Source organism: Eubalaena glacialis, chromosome 3 (genome assembly GCF_028564815.1).
Source record: "Eubalaena glacialis isolate mEubGla1 chromosome 3, mEubGla1.1.hap2.+ XY, whole genome shotgun sequence".
Classification (NCBI taxonomy): domain Eukaryota; kingdom Metazoa; phylum Chordata; class Mammalia; order Artiodactyla; family Balaenidae; genus Eubalaena; species Eubalaena glacialis.
In genome coordinates, this window is record NC_083718.1 from 128046486 (window position 1) to 128059385 (window position 12900).

A 12900-nucleotide genomic window follows, 5' to 3' on the forward strand; every position below is an offset into this window, starting at 1 on the left:
AACGCACCAACATTCGAATTACAGGGGTCCCAGAAGAAGAAGAGAAAAAGAAAGGGACTGAGAAAATATTTGAAGAGATTATAGTTGAAAACTTCCCTAATATGGGAAAGGAAATAGTTAATCAAGTCCTGGAAGCACAGAGTCCCATACAGGATAAATCCAAGGAGAAACACACCAAGACACATATTAATCAAACTATCAAAAATTAAATATAAAGAAAACATATTAAAAGCAGCAAGGGAAAAACAACAAATAACACACAAGGGCATCCCCATAAGGTTAACAGCTGATCTTTCAGCAGAAACTCTGCAAGCCAGAAGGGAGTGGCAGGATATACTTAAAGTGATGAAGGAGAAAAACCTACAACCAAGATTACTCTACCCAGCAAGGATCTCATTCAGATTTGATGGAGAAATTAAAACCTTTACAGACAAGCAAAAGCTGAGAGAGTTCAGCACCACCAAACCAGCTTTACAACAAATGCTAAAGGAACTTCTCTAGGCAAGAAACACAAGAGAAGGAAAACACCTACAATAACAAACCCAAAACATTTAAGAAAATGGGAATAGGAAAATACATATCGATAATTACCTTAAATGTAAATGGATTAAATGCTCCCACCAAAAGACACAGACTGGCTGAATGGATACAAAAACAAGACCCATATATATGCTGTCTACAAGAGACCCACTTCAGACCTAGAGACACATACAGACTGAAAGTGAGGGGATGGAAAAAGATATTCCATGCAAATGGAAATCAAAAGAAAGCTGGAGTAGCAATTCTCATATCAGACAAAATAGACTTTAAAATAAAGACTATTACAAGAGACAAAGAAGGACACTATATAATGATCAAGGGATCGATCCAAGAGGAAGGTATAACAATTGTAAATATTTATGCACCCAACATAGGAGCACCTCAATACATAAGGCAAATACTAACAGCCATAAAAGGGGAAATCGACAGTAACACAATCATAGTAGGGGACTTTAACACCCCACTTTCACCAATGGACAGATCATCCAAAATGAAAATAAATAAGGAAACACAAGCTTTAAATGATACATTAAACAAGATGGACTTAATTGATATTTATAGGACATTCCACCCAAAAACAACAGAATACACATTTTTCTCAAGTGCTCATGGAACATTCTCCAGGATAGATCATATCTTGGGTCACAAATCAAGCCTTGGTAAATTTAAAAAAATTGAAATCGTATCAAGTATCTTTTCCGACCACAACGCTATGAGACTAGATATCAATTACAGGAAAAGATCTGTAAAAAATACAAACACATGGAGGCTACACAATACACTACTTAATAACGAAGTGATCACTGAAGAAATCAAAGGGGAAATCAAAAAATACCTAGAAACAAATGACAATGGAGACACGACGATCCAAAACCTATGGGATGCAGCAAAAGCAGTTCTAAGAGGGAAGTTTATAGCAATACAAGCCTACATCAAGAAACAGGAAACATCTCGAATAAACAACCTAACCTTGCACCTGAAGCAATTAGAGAAAGAAGAACAAAAAAACCCCAAAGCTAGCAGAAGGAAAGAAATCATAAAGATCAGATCAGAAATAAATGAAAAAGAAATGAAGGAAACAATAGCAAAAATCAATGAAACTAAAAGCTGGTTCTTTGAGAAGATAAACAAAATTGATAAACCATTAGCCAGACTCATCAAGAGAAAAAGGGAGAAGACTCAAATTAATAGAATTAGAAATGAAAAAGGAGAAGTAACCACTGACACTGCAGAAATACAAACAATCATGAGAGATTACTACAAGCAACTCTATGCCAATAAAATGGACAACCTGGAAGAAATGGACAGATTCTTAGAAATGCACAACCTGCCGAGACTGAACCAGGAAGAAATAGAAAATATGAACAGACCAATCACAAGCACTGAAATTGAAACTGTGATTAAAAATCTTCCAACACACAAAAGCCCAGGACCAGATGGCTTCACAGGCGAATTCTATCAAACATTTAGAGAAGAGCTAACACCTATCCTTCTCAAACTCTTCCAAAATATTGCAGAGGGAGGAACACTCCCCAACTCATTCTACGAGGTCACCATCACCCTGATACCAAAACCAGACAAAGATGTCACAAGGAAAGAAAACTACAGGCCAATATCACTGATGAACATAGATGCAAAAATCCTCAACAAAATACTGGCAAACAGAATCCAACAGCACATTAAAAGGATTATACACCATGATCAAGTGGGGTTTATTCCAGGAATGCAAGGATTCTTCAATATACGCAAATCAATCAACGTGATACATCATATTAACAAATTGAAGGAGAAAAACCATATGATCATCTCAATAGATGCAGAGAAAGCTTTCGACAAAATTCAACACCCATTTATGATAAAAGTCCTGCAGAAAGTAGGCATAGAGGGAACTTTCCTCAACATAATAAAGGCTGTATATGACAAACCCACAGCCAACATTGTCCTCAATGGTGAAAAACTGAAACCATTTCCACTAAGATCAGGAACAAGACAAGGTTGCCCACTCTCACCACTATTATTCAACATAGTTTTGGAAGTGTTAGCCACAGCAATCAGAGAAGAAAAAGAAATAAAAGGAATGCAAATCGGAAAAGAAGAAGTAAAGCTGTCACTGTTTGCAGATGACATGATACTATACATAGAGAATCCAAAAGATGCTACCAGAAAACTACTAGAGCTAATCAATGAATTTGGTAAAGTAGCAGGATACAAAATTAATGCACAGAAATCTCTTGCATTCCTGTATACTAATGATGAAAAATCTGAAAGTGAAATTAAGAAAACACTCCCGTTTACCATTGCAACAAAAAGAATAAAATATCTAGGAATAAACCTACCTAGGGAGACAAAAGACCTGTATGCAGAAAATTATAGGACACTGATGAAAGAAATTAAAGATGATACAAATAGATGGAGAGATACACCATGTTCTTGGATTGGAAGAATCAACATTGTGAAAATGACTCTGCTACCCAAAGCAATCTACAGATTCAGTGCAATCCCTATCAAACTACCACTGGCATTTTTCACAGAACTAGAACAAAAAATTTCACAATTTGTATGGAAACACAAAAGACCCCGAATAGCCAAAGCAATCTTGAGAACGAAAAATGGAGCTGGAGGAATCAGGCTCCCTGACTTCAGACTATATTACAAAGCTACAGTAATTAAGACAGTTTGGTACTGGCACAAAAACAGAAATATAGATCAATGGAACAGGATAGAAAGCCCAGAGATAAGCCCACGCACATATGGTCACCTTATCTTTGATAAAGGAGGCAAGCATATACAGTGGAGAAAAGACAGCCTCTTCAATAAGTGGTGCTGGGAAAATTGGACAGGTACATGTAAAAGTATGAAATTAGAACACTCCCTGACACCATACACAAAAATAAACTCAAAATGGATTAAAGACCTAAGTGTAAGGCCAGACACTATCAAACTCTTAGAGGAAAACATAGGCAGAACACTCTATGACATAAATCACAGCAAGATCCTTTTTGACCCAGGTCCTAGAGAAATGGAAATAAAAACACAAATAAACAAATGGGACCTAATGAAACTTAAAAGCTTTTGCACAGCAAAGGAAACCATAAACAAGACCAAAAGACAACCCTCAGAATGGGAGAAAATATTTGCAAATGAAGCAACTGACAAAGGATTAATCTCCAAGATTTACAAGCAGCTCATGCAGCTCAATAACAAAAAAACAAACAACCCAATCCAAAAATGGGCAGAAGACCTAAACAGACATTTCTCCAAAGAAGATATACAGATTGCCAACAGACACATGAAAGAATGCTCAACATCATTAATCATTAGAGAAATGCAAATCAAAACTACAATGAGGTATCATCTCACACCGGTCAGAATGGCCATCATCAAAAAATCTAGAAACAATAAATGCTGGAGAGGGTGTGGAGAAAAGGGAACACTCTTACACTGTTGGTGGGAATGTAAATTGATACAGCCACTATGGAGAACAGTATGGAGGTTCCTTAAAAAACTAAAAATAGAACTACCATACGACCCAGCAATCCCACTACTGGGCATATACCCTGAGAAAACCATAATTCAGAAAGAGTCATGTACCAAAATATTCATTGCAGCTCTGTTGACAATAGCCAGGACATGGAAGCAACCTAGGTGTCCATCATCGGATGAATGGATAAAGAAGATGTGGCACATATATACAATGGAATATTACTCAGCCATAAAAAGAAATGAAATGGAGGTGTTTGTAATGAGGTGGATGGAGTTAGAGTCTGTCATACAGAGTGAAGTAAGTCAGAAAGAGAAAAAGAAATACAGTATTCTAACACATATATATGGAATCTAAGGAAGAAAAAAAAAGGTCATGAAGAACCTAGTGGCAAGATGGGAATAAAGACACAGACCTACTAGAGAATGGACTTGAGGATATGGCGAGGGGGAGGGGTGAGATGTGACAGGGTGAGAGAGTGTCATGGACATATATACACTACCAAACGTAAAATAGCTAGCTAGTGGGAAGCAGCCACATAGCACAGGGAGATCAGCTCGGTGCTTTGTGACCACCTAGAGGGGTGGGATAGGGAGGGTGGGAGGGAGGGAGATGCAAGAGGGAAGAGATATGGGAACATATGTATATGTATAACTGATTCACTTTGTTATAAAGCAGAAGCTAACACACCATTGTAAAGCAATTATACTTCAATAAAGATGTTTAAAAAAAAAAAAAAAAAAAAACTACCATACAAGTAAAACCATAATTCAAAAAGAGTCATGTACCACAATGTTCACTGCAGTTCTATTTACAATAGCCAGAACATGGAAGCAACCTAAGTGTCCATCGATGGATGAATGGATAAAGAAGATGTGGCACATATATACAATGGACTATTACTCAGCCTAAAAAGAAACAAAATTGAGTTATTTATAGTGAGGTGGATGGACCTAGGGACTGTCACACAGAGTGAAGTAAGTCAGAAAGAGAAAAACAAATACTGTATGCTAACACATATAAATGGAATCTAAAAAAAAAAAGGTTCTGAAGAACGTAGGGGCAGGACAGGAATAAAGACGCAGATGTAGAGAATGAACTTGAGGACATGGCGAGGGGGAAGGGGAAGCTGGGATGAAGTGAGAGAGTGCCATGGACATTATATACACTACCAAACATAAAATAGAAAGCTAGTGGGAAGCAGCCGCATAGCACAGGGAGATCAGCTTATTCCTTTGTGTCCACCTAGAGGGGCGGGATAGGGAGGGTGGGAGGGAGACACAAGAGGGAGGAGATATGGGGATATATGTTTATGTATAGCTGATTCACTTTGTTATACAGCAGAAACTAACACACATTGTAAAGCAATTATACTCCAATAAAGATGTTTTTTAAAAAAAGAAAGAAAGCACAATATCCTAGCAATTACAGGTTTTCCTTTAGGACACATATTTTATGTTAGGACACATCTTCTGTAAACAGTCAAACAACATCACCCTGCTAATGAGTAGAAAACAGATCAAATCATCCTAATCTGTTCTTGGCAAAGTCAGTCTAACTGCAGACGGAACTTTCCACTGTGACTATACACACGTTTGTCACTGAATCTGACTTTTCCAAAACATCTCTAAGTGGGAATGCTTGGGCTTGACATTAATAGCTCTTTGACTTGAAATAGCTCTTTTTCTAATAACTCCTTTTCACAACCAATGAGAGAAAGAAAGCCAGAAAACCTTTTACTCTCACAAGGGTGATATGAGGAGTGAAATAAAATGGTTCCAAAAATAAAATAAATAAATAAATAAATAATAAATAAATAAAATCCACTTTGAAGTTGATTTAATATTTAAGTTGTTTACTAATTATTCACTGACAGTCATTTATGTAATATGTATATAGAAACATACACACATATATTTAAAAGGGCTAATGAATAATAGAATTTTAGTTTGAATGTTTTATAACTTCTAAGGTAACAACAGTATCTAACTTACTTTATAGATGAGAAAGATCACAGAAATTGCTCCTTTTTAGTGTCAGTGCCTTGATGTACTGTTTCTTGGTTTCATATTATTATTCAGCACTTGCTTTATTATTTAACCTTTCTTGCTTCTTTGCCTTTTCTTTCCAATTAGATCAAAGGTTCTTTGAGGGCAGGGACTGTGTTCTTCTTCCAGGATACCCTGGAATTTTGCAACTATTAGGCCTTCAATGAATATTTACTAAGGGCTATGAGTAGTTCAAAAACCCAGAAACAAATTAGCTACAGAACTACACACTATGATGATTAAAAACGTTTCAAATGATGATTCTCAAACTTTAACGTGCACAAGAACCATAAGGGAAGCCTATTAAAATGGTAGATTCCCAAATCTCATTCCCAAAGACTCTTATGTTTCAAATCATTTCCTATTATCATTATTATTAGGAGGAGGAGTAAATCAAATTTAGGAAAGATGAGACATATCAGGGCCTGGGACTGCACCAATGTGTCTTGCAGAGAAAGGACTTGACATAAGGTAAGGCAGCTCTGTCCTTCTCCAGGGATACCCCACCCCCAATACGCCCTGCGTTCTTCTTTCCTTCCATAAATACTTACTGTGTGCCCACCAATGGCCAAGTATTAGGGCCTGGATTTAAACTGGTCAACAAGATGTATCAGATGCTTTGATATCAGAGCACTTAGATTCTACTTGGGGGGACGGCAGACAAGAGACAAGTAAACTTTAAGATTATTTCAGATATTGTTAAGTATTATAAGGAAAATAAAACAGGCTGGTATGATAGAGAATGACTCGTGAGAAGGGGGCTATTTAAAGAGTGTGGTACACAAGAAGATAATATGTGATCTGAGGACTAAATGACCGTAAGGAATCAACCATGCAAAAGATCTTGAGTGAGAGCTTTCCAGGGAGATGAAACAGCAAGTGCAAAGGTCCTGAGGCAGAATGAGTGTCCAAGGATCAGCAGGGAGGCCAGAATGCCTGAAACTTGAGAGGGAGCCAGGTCAGACCATCTGCTAGGTACAATCTGGGCTTTGGCATAGAAGTATCTTGGGATTACTCCTGTGGGAAGGTGGAGAAATACTTCTGGTTTCAGAATTAAGGAAGGTTAACTATTCAGTAAATGTTAAAATAGTTTAACTTCTCCAGTTAAAAACACCCACATTATTGGAACTCTTCTCCCATAAAAAACAGTTCATTTCATGATTCCATTTGGTTGATGCTTTGTGATAACACAGTTTTGTCATCATTGGCAGATTACATTTTGTAATACTTGAGCACTGAAAATAAGCTCACTTTAAATTTCTTTGAGATCCAAATTATTTATCATTCATTGGATGCCTCAAATATTATACAACAGGGTCTAATAAATGGTGTAAACTTATATTTGAGAATGTATATACCTCTCTAAAGGAAGAATTCTTACGCCATAATTTCAACGTAAGTTATATGGCATATACCTTTTTTTCCGGTTGTGAATTACTTTTCAACTCTTGCATTGACTTGTCTTATCATTCCAACTGGACATCTACCAATTAATAGTGATAGTACTATTACCTCTAAGCAGTTTGGTTTTGTCTGAATAACTGAGTGCTTAAGGAAAGAAAGAACCAAGGGCAAACATGTCACCGGTACGTGTAAAATCCATTCTTGGGAACTACTACCGAAGAGAAGAGATAGCAGCTCAGCTTCAGGCCCCATGATCACTGCTCTTTCATAAGCCACCTAAGAAGAGGGCAACCCAGGTGACAAGTGGGCCTTCTGCGATAAGGGCTCCGGTCCACTGGAAATGGGAATCAGCTCACAGTTTCATTGCACAGGGTCCACCAGATGGCAAATGACTTTATCTACCCGGAGCCAACCCAGACTGAACACATAATGTGTTTCATGCCCCCTTCCACTCTGCTGGGAGACTTGGAGCTTTCCTCTGAGGGTTGCTTGATTTAGTGAGTGAGTGTGTGTGTGTGTGTGTGTGTGTTTGTGTGCATGTGTGTTTTAGTTTGATTATACATTATGCTGCAGTTCTAAAGGCAGAAGTTTCTCCAAGCCATGAAGATTGACTTCTTTGCTTAGATCTGGAAGATCTGATTAGAAATCAATGGCTTCCAAAATCGGGGACCAGGAAATGGTAGGATGCAGATACAGTAGCTGCAGTGACAGACATGTAACAAGATGGAAATGAGTTGGTGGAACATGTGTGGGAAAAGGTCAGGGGAAGGGTTGGGAATGAAGAGAAAAAAATCTATCTAAGAGAAAATGAAATGGTTTCATTATCACAAGAAACTCCAAGTAGCCTTCACTTACTTAGTCATACTGGAATTACAATTTCCGCTAGCATCCTTTGTGAAAGAGGAAGTAGGGAATACGAACATGGAAAGCGATATTTTAAGCTTCAACACATATTGCTCATCATTGGCTTGACTTGCAGCATGTCTTTCAACAAAAGCACATAGTGATTTAATCTCAACAGTAATTCAGTCTGCAGCATATGAGACAAGACTATCATTGCAGACAGGCGGTAATTTGTGAAATTCAGGTGCTGGGGATCAGGACCACCTGTTGAATTTAATCTTGGAGTTATAATGTTAATGCCATCATGTAACTGAACAAAAACACTACATATTTATCAGACTTTGGGACCTCTAGCCATGGAGATGTGAACGTTTTCCTAAATGGTATCTGTAACTCTCTCCAGAGTCAGTAAATCAATGGCCAATTGAAAGTCTGTTGGAATTCTGATTCAATATGCAGCAGCATATGGCTTGGTGGTCATCACATTCAGCATATCCTATAATTTTTCTAAAGCTTGATGTGAGAGTGGGGCAAAAAAGCAATCAGAGTATCATCTGGCAACATAAGAAGAATAGAAAAGCTTTCATTTATCATCCCCTGTGCTAACTGAAAAAAAACATCCTAGTAACAGTCTAACATATGATTTCTACCTCTGCTTAAGCAAGACTATAGGAAGATCCCAAGTAAACCTAAACAGCAATTTTGGGAGAAGGCATAAACATTTTACACGTGCACCTTCAGAGAGCCATTGGAAATGAAACTGCCGAACTTCCGGCCAGTTAGATAGTAGCAGTAAAGTGACTACATTCTGAGCAGAAGTTTACATTTCCTTCAGTGGGACAATTGGAATAATGCCTAAAAAGAAGGCATAGATTTTAATATTTGCATTTGTTCCTTTGCTTGAGGTAGGGTAAACTTTGTTGAACCCTTTGGGTATGGAATTTTGTGAGAGGTTGGTTTTCTATGAAAGAATTTCATTGGTATTATCTGCTAAGACCTTCCTGGTCACATTTTTAATTCTCTGCTAAGAATTCCAAGGTCTTCCACACATATGTATCATTCACATAACACTTCACAGTTTACAAAACCCTTCACTACAGATTATCTCAATTTCTCATACAGAGTTCCCACATTCCTTCCCCAAAAGGGCTGTTCTTCATTTTAATGAAATAAGGCTCTGATACATTGAAAATGGAATCCAACATATTTGTGTGAATAAACACTGTTTTGAAGAAGAACATGAGGGCATCTTATTTTGCCTTAGGCTATCAATATTCTTAGCTGGTGTCTGTCCAGCAGGAGAGCACAGGAAGGGAAGTATTAGCAATATCTTCCTAAAGGCAGATCAAAGCTTACAGCAAATTTACCTTTTGACACTCCTATTAACCAAAGCTTCACAAGTGCTAGATAGCCATTTCCACAAAACAATAGCCATGAAAATCCACCATGTTCAATATATTCATTATAAACACATAAACACCACATCCCTCCACAGTCAGAAGTCAATGCACAAACTTTTCTAGAACTCCAGCCCTTGTGGGTTGCTTGCACATGCAGATACAAAGTATGTAATCAATCAACAACTTAAAGAGAAAACAGAAGCTTGTGAAAACAGAACTTGTGAAACTGATGGCCCTCTCTACTTTTGATTTAAGATCTACCACCAGCACTCTCCCCAGTAAATCACTTCCTAATGAAATCTCTCCCTCTTTTCTGCTTCCCTGAATTCTTCCCAGTGCAAGTTCCACTTTTTCAAAGAAACTTTCCTTGATCCTATCCGGGCAGAGATCTTTCTCATCTCTGTACTCCAACAGTAATAACTGTTTATATCCAGTATTTCCTATACATTTATATCTACTGTCTATCTCTCTGTCTCTCTGTCATCTATCCATCCACCCACATTTCACGGTATGTTGTTTGTTTTCCCACAGGCATTCAAAGATCCCTAAAGTCTGCGTCCTGCCTTAAATTCTTTTGTATCCTCCAAAATCCTTAGCATTATCCATTGCACAAGTGAGTAGAAGTATTTTGATTGCTACTTAAAAAAAGTTTGACTTTTTCATGCATGGTTAGAACCATCTTTTCACACAAAAGGAGCACCTGCTAAATATTACTTTGGTTCACAATCATACAACCTAGTAATACAAAAAGCAGAATAGCTGGGTGGTTTCGAGAAATCCTCTAGCTTTATAGGGCATATACAGAATGGAATTGTGTTTTAATAAAAATATATTAGCAGCTTCAAATAATGGGGAATACATTTAAACTGTATTAAAATATCTTTTCAGAACCAGGAAACTTGATTAGGATTCTCCCAGAGGCTTCACACACTGAAACGAGAGATTTATTATTCCAGGGAAAGAAGGCTCAATTTCTTAAAAATTCACCTTATTAATTATTAGCCAAGCCATGCAGCGGCTTCCCGGAAGGCAGAGGAAAATAGGCCCTCAACGATGAGTTTCAAGCCAATGGAAGCTGAGTTTGTGCCTCAAGCCTTCCGCGCTTGTCTGGGCACCGCTCCCCAGGGCTGTAGTAATTTAGCCCAGAGCATCCGAAGCAGAGATCAGATAGGAGTCTGCGAGCCTGAGCTGCGGCCGCGGACTGGCTGCTACTCAGCCTCCGGTTCCCTGTCGGAGGTAAGCTCGGGCTGGTACCCGCGCCATTCCCGGGTCTCCTCCCACTAGGGCGCGACTTGGCTGCCAAACCCGAGGCTTCAGGAACCCTGCACCCAGCGATAGCTGCAATTCTGGGGATGAGGCGGTTCTAATTACAGGGACAGTTCCTGTTAGGAAATTAGGCTTTGGGGTGCACCCATCTCATCCCTATTCCCTGAAAAACTTTGCTTCCTTCTCCAAATAGAAATTCACACCAAGTAGGAACTATCCTGTCCCACCCCAGCGGGTCCACTCGCACTTCCAGCCTCTGAATGGCACCTACTCACGGCGCCTCCCAACCCCGGGGAAGGGGGCAAGGTCAGGTGTGCGGGATCCCCAGGCTGGGTGGCGGGAAGGCTGGCGAGCAAGCTGTCACCTTGTGGTCCGCCACGCCAAGGTATCCGTCCAGTGGCCGCGGTCCCGCGGGGGCCTCGGGGTGCGGCGGGGGGCTGCCGGTCGCCGCTGCTTGCTGCTGCTGCGGCGGCCGCTCCTTCTGGCCGCCTAGGCTGCTGTACACGAGCAGCAAGCTGGTGCACATGGTGGTGAGCGCTAAACACACTGCCAGACCATGGCGCTGCGGGAGAGAGCACAGGAGAGTCGCTGAGCGCCGACCCGGGAGGAGCGCGCCCGGCGGGGACTCCGGCGCGACGGTCAGACGGGCGGGGGCAGCGGGGGTAGCCCGGGTCCCACCTGGGCAGCACGCAGCCCGGCAGAGGAGGCACCGTCGCCCCGCGTACGGCAGGGGATGCTCCCCGCGCGTCGCTGCTCTGGGCCGCCGCCGCCTCCCACATCCCTCGGCAGAGGACAGGTGGTGCGTGGCGCCCGGCTACGCGAAGAAGAGCGCGCCGGCGGCGGGGGCAGGGGTGGGCTCACACTTTGGGAGGGGACCCCCTGCCCCAGCTCGGCTTTGGAATGTCTAGCTTCTCCTTTCTGGACCCGTGGGGCTCTACCTTGGCGATCCTTGCAAGTTTGAAATCCGACAAGGAAACCAAGAAAGTCTGCAAAGGTCCCCCCTTCCCGCCCCTCTTAGTTTTTTGCCAGGCTGTTTCGTTAGGGTATCCCCTTCCCCGAGCAAGGCGCCCACCACTCCAAGGCTTCTCTAGCTCTCCGCTGGCCGCTCGGAACTCCCGCCGGAGATCCAGGAGCCCAGCAACCCGAGTTCCCATTCGAGCTCTGGGATTCCGAACCAGGCTGAAGCGAGGAATCGGGAGTGGACGCGGAGCAGGTGGAAAGTTGTCCCTTTGGAACGGGCGACCTCGCAGCGCAGGGTCAGGCACCCTGGAGCTCTCCCGTGCGCCCCGGGGACGCTGCGCCCGGGGGTCCCGCCTCTGCCCAGAGGAGTTATAACAAATGACTCACCACCAGGGTCTTCATTTTGGGCACCTCTTTTGTGCGGAATCCTCAGGCACACGCGTCCGGGGCCACTTTTTCTTGGAGGGTTTCCATCATGGGTGATGGGGCGGAAGCGGCTCTGATTTTCGCCGGGCCTCCAGCCGCAGCTGAGTGAGCAGGAAAGCCGCGGGACCCAGGAAGAGCCGCTGTTGCAGAGATTAGAGACAGAATTGAAGCTGAACCGGACCCTCGTAGTCTCTCAGCGATCTACACAACTGCCGCCTGCCGGGTCCTAAAGCCCTCTGCATTCCCCCCTTCCCGCCCCCAAATAATAATCTTTTCAGCCGAGTAGAATTTCTGGGGCGAGAGAGTTAACCGTGCCCGTATACCCACCTCTTGGTCCGAGAGCTTATTTATCTTTTATGAAGTCATCAAGTAAAAGGGAAGGAGAACCCTATTGGATTCTGAACATGATAGCCATTTGAAAATCTGCAAACTATGATTTCTGTTCTGTGATTTTGATAAAAACAAGTCAACAGCCCAAATGTCAATAGCTCTATTTATAGCATTTGCGTTTATGTTCATAGCGTGGAGGAAT

The 12900-nt window shown here is 41.4% G+C and overlaps 1 protein-coding gene across 2 annotated transcripts in view; it reads right to left on the bottom strand.

Moving 5' to 3' along the window:
* ST6GALNAC5 (ST6 N-acetylgalactosaminide alpha-2,6-sialyltransferase 5) overlaps window positions 1–12344 on the bottom strand; it is a 187188-nt gene extending 174844 nt beyond the window's left edge. For both annotated transcript variants that reach the window (XM_061186430.1, XM_061186431.1), the window contains exons 1-2: window positions 12330–12344; window positions 11347–11544 (exon numbers count right to left, since the gene is read on the bottom strand). In XM_061186430.1, the coding sequence (XP_061042413.1) occupies window positions 11347–11544; window positions 12330–12344 (213 nt within the window). The remainder of the gene's footprint in view (window positions 1–11346; window positions 11545–12329) is intronic.
* Between the last annotated feature and the right edge of the window lie 556 nt (window positions 12345–12900).